This window comes from Vipera berus (assembly GCF_964194415.1).
Source record: "Vipera berus genome assembly, chromosome: 2".
Classification (NCBI taxonomy): domain Eukaryota; kingdom Metazoa; phylum Chordata; class Lepidosauria; order Squamata; family Viperidae; genus Vipera; species Vipera berus.
This window is the reverse complement of record NC_138203.1, coordinates 280,203,001-280,216,039: the sequence shown is the minus strand read 5'-3', so window position 1 is coordinate 280,216,039 and position 13,039 is coordinate 280,203,001. Positions and strand designations below refer to the sequence as shown.

Below are 13,039 nucleotides of genomic sequence, written 5' to 3'. Positions count from 1 at the left end.
AGCCCTGAGTATAAGTTTGTCTCACCCTATAAACCAATTTGCTTTTCAATGTCATTTGGCTTGATTCATATATATTGGTGGCAAAATTCTCCTACACTCACAGAAAGAAATCACCCATGTTGCACACTTTTCTCTATTCCCAAATAGCAAACAAAAAAGGGGAGATAAAAACAGGATGTCTACTTCTGTAATAGTTAAATGGAATTTGAGAGAAACATTGAGCAAAATTTACTTTATATTTTGTTTTGATAACAAATGTTCTTTTGTATTCAGGTCTGACCTAAGGAAAATAATGTAACATTTGGGGAAGAAAAGGAATCCCAACAGGCTAGCACTGGAAGCCAATATGGAGAAGACTTGCACAGCCACCATGTATTTCCCTTTGGTGCTCAAGTAAGTGGGCACAAAGGACACCCAAACGCTGCAGAAAACCAGCATGCTGAAGGTGATCAGCTTGGCTTCATTGAAGGCTCCAGGGAGATTCCTAGCAAGGAAAGCCACTGTGAAGCAGATGACAGCCAGGAAGCCCATGTAGCCCAAGGCAACGTAAAACATGATGACGCTACCTTCGTTGCATTGCAGAATAATCTCTCCAGACTGTGTATGCATATCGGAGTCGGGGAATGGGGGAGAAGTCCCTAACCAAATGCTACAGAGTACGATCTGGACACCAGAGCAAGAAAGGATGATAGAATTGGCCAGGCTTTTTCCTAGCCATCTCTGAACTTTATTCCCTGGTTTTGTGGCCAAGAACGCTAACACCACCATGAAAGTTTTGGCCAAGACAGTAGAAATGGCAACTGAGAAAATGATGCTGAAGGCTGTTTGTCGGAGAAGGCAGGTGACTCTCTTTGGCTGGCCAATGAACAGGAAGAAGGTCAAGAAGGAGAGCAGGAGAGAGATGAGGAGGATGTAGGAGAGATCCCGATTGTTGGCTTTGACTATGGGAGTTTCTTGGAATTTAATGAAGATTCCCGAGACAAATCCTGTTACTAAAGACAGGAATAAGGCAAGGGAAGCTAGGATGATCCCCAAATTTTCTTGGTAGGATAGGAAAGTTTCAGTCTTTGGTATACAGTCATCACGGTTGACGTTAGGATGTTGATCCATTGGACATTTGGTGCATTTTTCAGCATCTAGAAAAAGCAAGATTAACATCTGCTGTAATGCATGTTCTTCTATAAGATGCATAGATGGAGTGAAACTAGTGGTGGTCTAGAGAAAGTTATGTCTAGAGAAAGGTAATGTGTATAAATGGCTAGGAATTTTAAGCAATGTAACACAGAGACAGAGTGCTAAAGAAAAATGAGAATCTCTGCAACCAATTCCCAGGATAGCTCCAACTGGTTTTAAAGATTGTATCATGAATAATGTTTGAGAGGTGAAATCCAAAGGTCTCTGCAACTTTCCTGCTAGTGACCCACAGAGAGATGATTTCTTATACTGGATTAGTTCAATCACAGGAAAGAGTAGAAGATTGTATGGAGGGCCCCAATGGCCCTTCAAGCTCTGATTATTTATAGAAGGAAGATAAAACTGCTGGTGTTCATGTATCAACTGGCTTTTAAGGAAGCTCTTTTATTAAAATCTCCTTTGCTAATAACAATGCCCCTCTCAATGTGGACCAAGGAAATGTTGAGGACATGTTTGGCAACAGACACTTCGTTGATAGATTCTCCTGTTGTTGTTATTTATCTTCCCACCCATGCCAGAAAAACAAGCAGTAGGTGTGTCCATCTCCTTGGGATTTTTTTGAGGTCATATGAAAAAGATCAGTCTCAGGACTTTCTCTGATCCCAGCCGTTGGGGGAAATTCTTCCAGTTTCATCCACTTAATAAAAAGACAATGCCCCTCAGTTCTCAAGAGGGAAGGTGTTGGAGGGAAAGGAAGGAAGGAAAGAAGGAAGGAAGGAAGGAAGGAAGGAAGGAAGGAAGGAAGGAAGGAAGGAATGTTCCAGCGGTTTTGTTTTACCTCTTACATGAAGAATTCCAGATGTTTAGTCATGTATTAGTCAATGGAAGGGAAGGGAAGGGAAGGGAAAGATCATAAGTTCTTCATTTCTCCAGAGACATCAAGATAATAAGACAGATATTAATCAGTAAAGAAGAACAAAAAGTGTCTAATGCCAAGCCATTTGTTTCCAAAAGTCTGCAACTTTTCTCTGATTTCACCCACCTTCCAGAGTCGAGATGGTTCCTTCTGCACAAGGATGACAGTCATAGCAGCAGATGGCCTCCCCTTCCTGAACCACCTTCCTGAATCCAGGACGGCAGCTTTCCACGCACCTGGAAGGAGGCAGGGGCTGAGGAAAAATGAGCAGAAAATGAATTTATTTTGGAAAAAAATGAATTTGTTTTCAAAAAACAGTGGAAAAGGAGGAAGGATTTTAGGAGCCATGGTGGCATAGTTGTTAGAATGCAGTATGGCAGGCTAACTCTACAGTCTGGAGTTGAACCTAATAGAGCTCATGTTTGACTCAGCCTTCCTTCCTTCTAAGGTCAGTAAAATGAGGAGCCAGATTATTGGGGACAATATACTGACATTTTAAAATGTTCAGAGAGTGGTGTAAAGCAGAGAGAGGGAAAATGTTCAGAAAATGGACATATTTTCAGAAAAATGGCAAAAGCTTCCAGTAATAAGAAGCCGATTAAGCAATTTCAGGTTCATTAAACAGATTGAACTGGTTATCCCTTCTCTCTTTCTCTTTCAATTTATGTTTAATGCACACTACAATTTTAGGCTTTTTAATTTATATAAATATTTAATTAATTTATATAAATATTAAATGTTTCTATGAATATTTAAATACATCAGGGAAAAGTTGGATGGATTCTTTGCACTGACAAAGTAAACCACATAATTTGGGGGACTGCCTCAGTCTACCTCCCTTTACATTGAGTCAGTGAATAGTTTCTATGAAAATTGAGGACAATATTTTTTAAAGCCACCAGAATAGGAAATGAAGAATAAGTTTGCATTCTTGAGATTCTGAACTGCTGATATGAAACCTTGAAGGCACTGAAAGCAAATCGCCACCCACCCTCTTTTTGGCACTTTCAGTGGAAAGAAATAAATATTACTCTACCTTATTCAGCATTTCCACCTCTGTGATACTGTTCTGGTCAATGGTAATTTTCACATTTTGGGATGACAGGTTTTCTAGACTCCCAGTTTTCATTCTCTTGAAAGATTTGTTGGGGAAAAGGACCCAGTTGACAATGTCCATGTCAGCTGCCAGATCTCCTTTCTCATCCAGATATACTCCTTCTATGGAGTTATTGTGAAACTGAGAAGTTTGAAGGAAGGAGTGAAGCTGGAAAAGAAAGGAAAAGAAGAGTTTAGAAGCAATATCAAACATTTGTTTAAAAGACCCCTCGGTCAATGCATGGGAGAGATCTGAACATTTCTCTCTCTGTGTTCAAAAACAGGCTCTATTTTGAGTTTCCAAGTTGTTTAGAATAATGGAATAATAGAATTGGAAGGGACCTTGGAGGTCACCACGATGTAAAAAAGATGTCGAGACTCTAGAAAGGGTACAGAGAAGAGCAACAAAGATGATTGGGGGGCTGGAGGCTAAAACATATAGGGAACGGTTGCTGGAATTGGGTATGTGTAGTTTAAGGAAGAGAAGGGTGAGGGGTGACATGATAGCAGAGTTCCAATATCTCAGGGGCTGCCACAAAGAAGAGGGAGCCAAGCTATCCTCCAAAGCACCTGAAAGCAGGACAAGAAGCAACAGATGGAAACTAGTCAAGGAGAGAAGCAACCTAGAACTAAGGAGAAATTTCCTGACAGTTAGAACAATTAACCAGTGGAACAACCTGCCTCCAGAAGCGGTGAATGCTCCAACACTGGAAGTTTTTAAGAGCAGACTGGGCAGCCATTTGTCTGAAATGGTATAGGGTTTCCTGCCTTAGCAGGGGGTTGGACTAGATGACCTCCAAGGTTCCTTCCAACTTATTATTATTATTATTATTATTATTATTATTATTATTATTATTATTATTATTATTATTATTATTATTATTATTATTATTATTATTATTATTATTATTATTATTATTATCTAGTTCAAAACTCTGCTCAAGCAGGAGACCCTATACCATTCCAGACAAGTGGCTGTCCAGTCTCTTTTTAAAAGTTTCCAGTGATGGAGCACCTATTTCTACGGAAGGCAAGCCATTCCATTGGTTACTTGTTCTCACTCTTAGGAAATTTCTCCTTCGTTCTAGGTTGCTTCTCTCCATTAGTTTCCATCCGTCTTGCCTTCTGGTGCTTTGGGAAGCAGGTTGAACCGCTCTTCTTGGTGGCAGCCCCTCAAATATTGATCATTGCTATCATGTCACCCCTAATCCTTCTTTTTACTGGATTAGGTAAAGGTAAAGGTTCCCCCGCACATGCATGCTAGTCATTTCCAACTCTGCAACCATTCTTCATATGTTTTAGCCCCCAGTCCCCTAATTGTTGCTCTTTTCTGCACTCTTTCCTAAGTCTCTACAACTTTTTTATAATATAGTGACCAAACCTGGATGCAATATTCTAAGTGTGGTCTTACTAAGGCTTTATAAAGTAGTACTAATACTTCATGTGATCTTGACTTTATCCCTTTGTTAATGCAACCTAGGTTTGTGCTGTCTATTTTGGCTTTTGCTGCACACTGCAGGCTCATATTCAAGTGATTGCCCACTAGGATACCAAGATCATCTTCGGCATCTTCCTCAATTCCTGCGATCTTGCATCCTGCTTCTAGGCTCAGGGAATGCATCCACTGAGCACGCGGCCACTAGTGTGGCTTTACTAGCTAGCCTAGAGAGGGGGGGAAATGCCTCTTCCCTCCAGCATGTATTGCCGATCCCTCGTTGACTTCAGCCCTTTTTAAACGGTGAAGCAGGATCCCATCCTCATTGCCACTGTTAAGTCATGGGCTCTGGTTAGCAGGAATGAAGACACAAGGCTGAGTACAGAGAAACTCATTCTTTATTCTTGCTGGAACTGTACTTGAGCTTGAGCCGCACCCAGCCACAATATATGAGATGATTGGGGGGCTGGAGGCTAAAACATATAGGGAACGGTTGCTGGAATTGGGTATGTGTAGTTTAAGGAAGAGAAGGGTGAGGGGTGACATGATAGCAGTGTTCCAATATCTCAGGGGCTGCCACAAAGAAGAGGGAGTCAAGCTATCCTCCAAAGCACCTGAAAGCAGGACAAGAAGCAACAGATGGAAACTAGTCAAGGAGAGAAGCAACCTAGAACTAAGGAGAAATTTCCTGACAGTTAGAACAATTAACCAGTGGAACAACCTGCCTCCAGAAGCGGTGAATGCTCCAACACTGGAAGTTTTTAAGAGGAGACTGGGCAGCCATTTGTCTGAAATAGTATAGGGTTTCCTGCCTTAGCAGGGGGTTGGACTAGATGACCTCCAAGGTTCCTTCCAACTTATTATTATTATTATTATTATTATTATTATTATTATTATTATTATTATTATTATTATTATTATTATTATTATTATTATTATTATTATTATTATTATCATCTAGTTCAAAACTCTGCTCAAGCAGGAGACCCTATACCATTCCAGACAAGTGGCTGTCCAGTCTCTTTTTAAAAGTTTCCAGTGATGGAGCACCTATTTCTACGGAAGGCAAGCCATTCCATTGGTTACTTGTTCTCACTCTTAGGAAATTTCTCCTTCGTTCTAGGTTGCTTCTCTCCATTAGTTTCCATCCGTCTTGCCTTCTGGTGCTTTGGGAAGCAGGTTGAACCGCTCTTCTTGGTGGCAGCCCCTCAAATATTGATCATTGCTATCATGTCACCCCTAATCCTTCTTTTTACTGGATTAGGTAAAGGTAAAGGTTCCCCCGCACATGCATGCTAGTCATTTCCAACTCTGCAACCATTCTTCATATGTTTTAGCCCCCAGTCCCCTAATTGTTGCTCTTTTCTGCACTCTTTCCTAAGTCTCTACAACTTTTTTATAATATAGTGACCAAACCTGGATGCAATATTCTAAGTGTGGTCTTACTAAGGCTTTATAAAGTAGTACTAATACTTCATGTGATCTTGACTTTATCCCTTTGTTAATGCAACCTAGGTTTGTGCTGTCTATTTTGGCTTTTGCTACACACTGCAGGCTCATATTTAAGTGATTGCCCACTAGGATACCAAGATCATCTTCGGCATCTTCCTCAATTCCTGCGATCTTGTATCCTGCTTCTAGGATCAGGGAATGCATCCACTGAGCACGCGGCCACTAGCCTAGAGGGGGGGGGAATGCCTCTTCCCTCCAGCATGTATTGCCGATCCCTCGTTGACTTCAGCCCTTTTTAAACGGTGAAGCAGGATCCCATCCTCATTGCCACTGTTAAGTCATGGGCTCTGGTTAGCAGGAATGAAGACACAAGGCTGAGTACAGAGAAACTCATTCTTTATTCTTGCTGGAACTGTACTTGAGCTTGAGCCGCACCCAGCCACAATATATATAGCCTAGCCCTACGGAAGCAGCCAGTAGGATTAAACCCGCACTTGCCGCTTGGGCTGACCAATTGCAGGACCAGAGACAGCCTGTCTAGGTAGCTGAGGAGCCGTTAGCTCTCCAGCAACGCATGTAGTGATGATACCACAAGCCCAATACATAACACTTACTTTCTTCCATGTAGATGTAGATCCCTTGAGGACTACATTTTCAGTGTGATTTGTCAGCCAGTTACAAATCCATCTAGTGGTGATGCTGTCTATCCCACATTTTTTAGCTTACCAAGTAGACTGTGGTCTACATTATCAAATACCTTACTGAAATACAAGTATTTCACTGCATTTCCACTATGTTCAGTGCATTTCATTGACCCACTAATGTAGTCATTTTTGTCTTTCAGTTCATCAGAGAATTCTTTGTATGCTGGTTTCTTCTTGGATTTCTTGTTTTCCTTTTTCAGTGGTATTGAGCTGGACTGGGCTTTTATAATTAATTATAATTTTCTGTTTCCCAAGCTCCTTAAGTTTTTTTCCCCTTTAAGATTTTCATCCATGGAATCCTTCTGAAGCTCTTTCTAAATTTGTTTACGTTATACTGAATTCCAGTATGACATGGTCACTCTCCCCCAAGGTTCCTGCAACTTTCACATTTTCCTTTTACTCTTTGTTGTAATATTGGTTGTCCAACTGAGGTAACAAGCATCATGTTTCTTATTTCCTGTGTTATTCTCCTGGGTTTCCAGTTGTGAAGACTAGTGACTTAACACAGGAAGTATCACTGATGATGCAAAGATATTGGTAAAAAAAAACATCTTTATTCTAACAGTCATTTCTTTGATCTGACTATATTACTTGATTGTCTCTCACAGCCTAAACTGTAATCCCAAGTTGGCTTCTTGTTAGCATTTTAACACTCTGCTCAAGTCAACAGGTCATAAATGCTAATAGCAGAGAAGAGGTCTCTTCTACGGTCATGCCAACACCCTGAAATACTAGAAATATCATTACAGATATGTTTTGTATGTTGTATTGTATATGAATGCTGCTTCTTGAAAATTTCTCTCCTTTGCTTTCATAGGAAGGCTCCAAAGTTTTGGCTATTTTTGTGATGGCTTAAGTCTTGGTTTTTCTCTTCCTATCCTTTTCTACAAGGAAACAATGTAGAAAGTGAATCAATTCTTGAAACTGGCTGCATTTCTCTAAACTCATTGTCTTTTTCCTATGCAATTCAGAAACTTTGAATTCCTATAGACAATTAAGACCATTTTTTAAAAAAATTGGGATTATCCAGTATAGCAACAGATATTCTTTAAGCCGTATTCCCTCCAAACTGCCAGCTACTCAGTATTTGATCACTAGGTTTATCATTAGAATCCAATTTAAATTTACAAACAAATTTCAGCCTGTTTGTCTCCCCAGCCCAGAGAAGGTTGGCCATGTCCTCCTAATCATGGAGACTCAGTCTCTTCCATTCTACTGAAATATGAGAATTTTCCCAAAAGAATAATAGTGCTGGTAGAATGGGAAATGGAGAAGGGCCAAGACTGGATGCAGGATTATAAGGCTTTCCTTCAGACGTTGTGGGTGCCCTTTCACTGGAGTCTTTTAAGAAGAGACTGGACAGCCATTTATCCTCTTGTTATAGACTTTCCAGCTTAAGCAGGAGGTTGGACTAGATGATCTCCAAGATCACTTCCAACTCTGCTATTCTGTGTTCTTTTTTATTCAGTTTGGGGGGAAAAATAAAAGAAAATATTGCAGAAGCAAGGAACAAAGGGAATGGGAATGAAAATGACAGAAATGAAATTGGGTTGGATTTGAGTTCAAAGATAATTTAATTTTTCAGAAGAAGTAATCAAGGCATCCATTTACAAAACTGATTCTAAACAGCAGTGGGAATATGTCGGATGGAAAAAAAAAATACCTGCCAAGCGTTCAAACTTGGAGCTTCCATCTTCATACGCCTGTTGCTCACTGATCTTTTGGATGTGAAAATAAAAGCTGAATTTAAGGCCCTTGCCACAAACCACATGGTGCTGTAAATGATGTAGCTGTCCAGAGCCAGGCACCGATCAATCTCCTCTTCCCTCAGAGCCACCAGTTCTTCTCTCTGTCTGCACCGTCTCCAGACTTTCACTGAAAGGTCATCTTTGGTGGATGAACATGAAAAGGTTTTCTCTACAAAGTTATGTAGGGATATATAAAGGAGGTCAAATGCATCATAGTTTGCCCATTTCCTTTTCTGTATCAGAAATGAAAAAATGGCACCAATATATTTAGAGGAAACTAAACTATACAAGAACTCGAGACTGAGATCCCACTGAGCTGTGGTAAGCCAGACTTTTCCTACAATAGGTCCTTGAATGTGTTGGAGTATCCCTTGTACAAACCTGATTCCTACCTGGAATGAACTAGTCTCTGAACCATAAACACAAACATTTATTTTTCTCCACTTGGAATACACTTTGAATTTTAAAACTATGTGATATGTGTTTATTGGAAAGCGTGGATATTCAATTGCACAAATGCCATTCCTTAACATCAGAGAAGACATTGTCCTCATGAACCTCTCCCCCTGGTCAGTTTCTGGAGCAACCAGAGCAACCAAAGTCCACCTGAAATGGAGGAGCAGCTTGACCATCCCTGGGTACTGGACTCCTTCAGCAGGGAGCATCGGGTAGAAGAAAGGAAATTGAGTTTTATCCCTCAGAATCTGGGAAGCAAAACTGTAACTGATCTGAAAGGAATGGAAGATGGTGGTAGTTTAAATTTAAGAAGCAAAATGCAATTCCTCTCATTTTCAAAGTCAAACTCTGCCTTTTATTTGCAGTAGACGACCCCTGTTTCAAGCTTTCATGACTGAAAACTGTCTCCCCAAGAACAAGACACACCTGAGGGATTTTGTAGGTGCCCAACATAGTCGATATCTGGATGGAGACGCCAGTCTCACCCTCTTCCAGAACAGCCAGTGTGTTTCTCTGCCTTCCACACCTGTAATTGGGGACATTGGCTTCTCCATCTGAAAGGAGATCCAACAAAGCCTCTGAAGTCATTTCTACCATGAAGAAGTTTTCATAGATATTATAACCCAGGGTGATGTTAGGTAAGAGGTGGCCCTTTTGGTTGAAGTCTTCAATGGTAAAAACGAAGGGCAAAAATGTCCAATAAAGTTTAGATGATGTTCTGTAGGTACAAACATATCAACAACTATAATGTCTATTTATTTTTCACAATAATTCTTTTAACCAACTCAATGACGGTTATTCTTCAAAAAAAATTGCAATGTGCCCAAATATTAGCATAAAAAGAGAAATAAAACGACAGAAAAGTTCAGCTTGTTCACATTTTAAAAGGCATTCTCCCAGCTGGTTACACTAAGATAGCTTCTCTTTCATGCCTTAAACTTGAAAGATTTTATCTCATCTCTGCTGGACTGTTTCCTCTGTCTTAATTATGGTGGGTTACTTATCCAGACAGCTAAAAGAAACTATTTATTATTAGAGCTTGTTTATTCTAGATGTACAGTAGGGACCCCGAAGTAGAATCAGAAAGTACAGAGAAGAGCAACAAAGATGATTGGGGGACTGGAGGCTAAAACATATAGGGAACGGTTGCTGGAATTGGGTATGTGTAGTTTAATGAAGAGAAGGGTGAGGGGTGGCATGATAGCAGTGTTTCAATATCTCAGGGGCTACCACAAAGAAGAGGGAGTCAAGCTATTCTCCAAAGCACCTGAAAGCAGGACAAGAAGCAACGGATGGAAACTAACCAAGGAGAGAAGCAACCTAGAACTAAGGAGAAACTTCCTGACAGTTAGAACAATTAACCAGTGGAACAACCTGCCTCCAGAAGCGGTGAATGTTCCAACACTGGAAGTTTTTAAGAAGAGACTTGACAGCCATTTGTCTGAAATGGTATAAGGTTTCCTGCCTGAGCAGGGAGTTGGACTAGATGACCTCCAAGGTCCCTTCCAACTTTTATTATTATTATTATTATTATTATTATTATTATTATTATTATTATTATTATTATTATTATTATTATTATTATTATTATTATTATTATTATTATTATTATTATTATAGTAAGTTAGGAAAAGAAGCAGATCAAGGGAAAAGTTCCTTGTTTTCTCAAAAGGCTGGAACTGTAGACATTGATTGGAAGTGGAGTGACTCTAATGCAGTACAGGAAGATTGACTTACTTGGTGAATTTTGCTGAAGGACTTCTATCAAAGCTCAATGATTCCCACGTTGCCATCATTGCAGAGGCTATGCCACTAATGGAATAATCTCCTGGCTTGTAAAGAATCTGTGGGTCTACTTCACCTTGTTCAAGAGTAAGGAGGCATTTGGCTTTGAGCATCCCGCCGACTCGCTGTGGCCACAAAAGCAGCACAAACAGAAGCCTCAATAACATGACTTGTGCTCTGATTGAACCTCCTCTGTGTCATCTGCTTTTGAATGAAGAATTAGATGAAGAGGTATAAGAAACCAAAACCTCTTCCAAAATAGTAGTTTCAGGTCCAGACATGTCTAGTTGTGGGACAGAAACACAGCCACTGTTCACTTTCTGTCTCTAGAGACATTTATGAATCCAGAATTTCTGAATCAGACTCCACCCCATATTGACTTTGAGTCAGATATTGAAATCAAAACATTTTCTGACATGTTTTCTGAAAGTTTTCAGAAATGTGTCTAGGGAGTTAACATAAAATTAGTGACTATGATTTGAATAATGACAATGAAGAGAACCTTCACCTCACTGAACACTGAATGTCTCAAGAGGCAGGTGTCCAAAGGGGAATTTACGGATGTCACTCCAAACTTTGAAGGTGGGCCAGTGAGGGAGACTGCAGAATTTAGCCCCAAATCTTTGCAATATTTTTTTCTTAGGAAATCCAGAATCAAGAGTAACTTTTAGAAAGACCATGAATAGTGGTATACAGTATTTAAGCTATATTTTGTTGACTTCTTTAGAGGAAAACCTGATAGGCTTTTAGGTACATTTCTATCCAGGAAAGTCACAATGAAACAAAGAACAGCCAGGAAGCCCATGTAGACAAGGACAATGTAGAACATGCGATTAGAGCCTTCATCATATTCTAGCATGACACCTCTAGACTGTGAGTACATGTCTGACTCAGGGAATGGGGAGAAGTCCCTAACTAGACATTGTAGAGGAGAACTTGGACAACAGTACAAGAAAGAATGACAGAATTGGCCATGCTCTTCCCTAGCTATCCTTGGAGAAGGCAAGTGGCTTTCCATTGTGGTCCAATAAATAGGAATGAGGTCAAGAAGGAAAGCAGAAGACTTATTAGGAAGATATATGTTATAAGCCAAACAATATCACCCTTTTATTCATGCATTAGTGCAGGGGTGGGCAATTAATTTTCTGAAGGGACCACACGGGAAAGTGGGACTGTTATTGAGGGCTGATGTCCTCCCCACTGGCCACTACCACCACTGCCATCCTCGTCACCACTACCACCATGAGCTGGAGCAGGGCAGCCAAAAGGATCAAATGTAGCCTGTGGACTATAAAATGCCCAGGTCTGCGTTAGTGGTTCGAGGAAAGGCCATGCTAAGCCTATCAAAACACCCTTTCATGGAAAATCTCAAGGTATATTACCCACCCTCCCTCCACAGTGAAGATATTTCCTTCTGCAAAAGGAAGATAGCCATAGCAGCATGTGGGCTTCCCCTCATGAGACGCCTTCCCAAATCCTGGACAACAGCTTTCCACACACTAGGAAGGAGGCAGGGTCTGAGCAAATGGAGGGAAAAATGAACTTATTGTCAGAAAATTCTATTTATTTATTTTATATCCAGTCTTTATTATTTTTTATAAATTCAAAGCAGTGATCATATCAAATCCTTCCGCCTGTTTTCCCCAAAATAACAACCCTGCGAGTTGGATTAGGCTGAGTGAGATTGACTGGCTTTCATGACTAAGTCCAGACTTGAAACCACAATCTTCTGGACTCTCACCTGGCGCCTTAACTACTACACCACAGACTGGCTCTCTGTTAAATACAATTTAACATGCAATACTTTTATAATTGGTAGAGGACAGGAAGGCCTGGAGGAACGTTGTCCATAAGGTCGTGATGGGTCAGACACGACTTCGCAGCTAACAACAACAACAACTTTTATAATGTTTAATTCTATTTGCAAAGTCTCTGGGCCTTCCTTTCTCCCTGGAAGAAATTTTAGTAAAAGAAGTATCCATTTTTCCCTTCCGTTCAATCATGTTCCATTCTTGGAGACTGCCTGGAAAACTCCCTGTAGTTTTCTTTGCAAGGTTATAATAATAATAATAATAATAATAATAATAATAATAATAATAATAATAATAATAATAATAATAATAATAATAATAATAATAATAAGAAGAAGAAGAAGAAGAAGAAGAAGAAGAAGAAGAAGAAGAAGAAGAAGAAGAAGAAGAAGAAGAAGAAGAAGAAGAAGAAGAAGAAGAAGAAGAAGAAGAAGGAAAAGGAGAAGGAGAAGAAGAAGAAGAAGAAGAAGAAGAAGAAGAAGAAGAAGAAGAAGAAGAAGAAG

General features: G+C 40.0%; 1 protein-coding gene across 1 annotated transcript; it reads right to left on the bottom strand.

Moving 5' to 3' along the window:
• Positions 1–228: 228 nt before the first annotated feature.
• LOC308663018 (vomeronasal type-2 receptor 26-like) lies at positions 229–9,528 on the bottom strand (the record flags this gene model as incomplete). The annotated part of the gene is made up of 4 exons (XM_081319162.1): positions 229–1,136; positions 2,177–2,303; positions 3,087–3,314; positions 9,367–9,528. The coding sequence occupies 4 exons, from the start codon at positions 9,526–9,528 to the stop codon at positions 229–231; spliced, it is 1,425 nt and encodes a 474-aa protein (XP_081175288.1).
• Between the last annotated feature and the right edge of the window lie 3,511 nt (positions 9,529–13,039).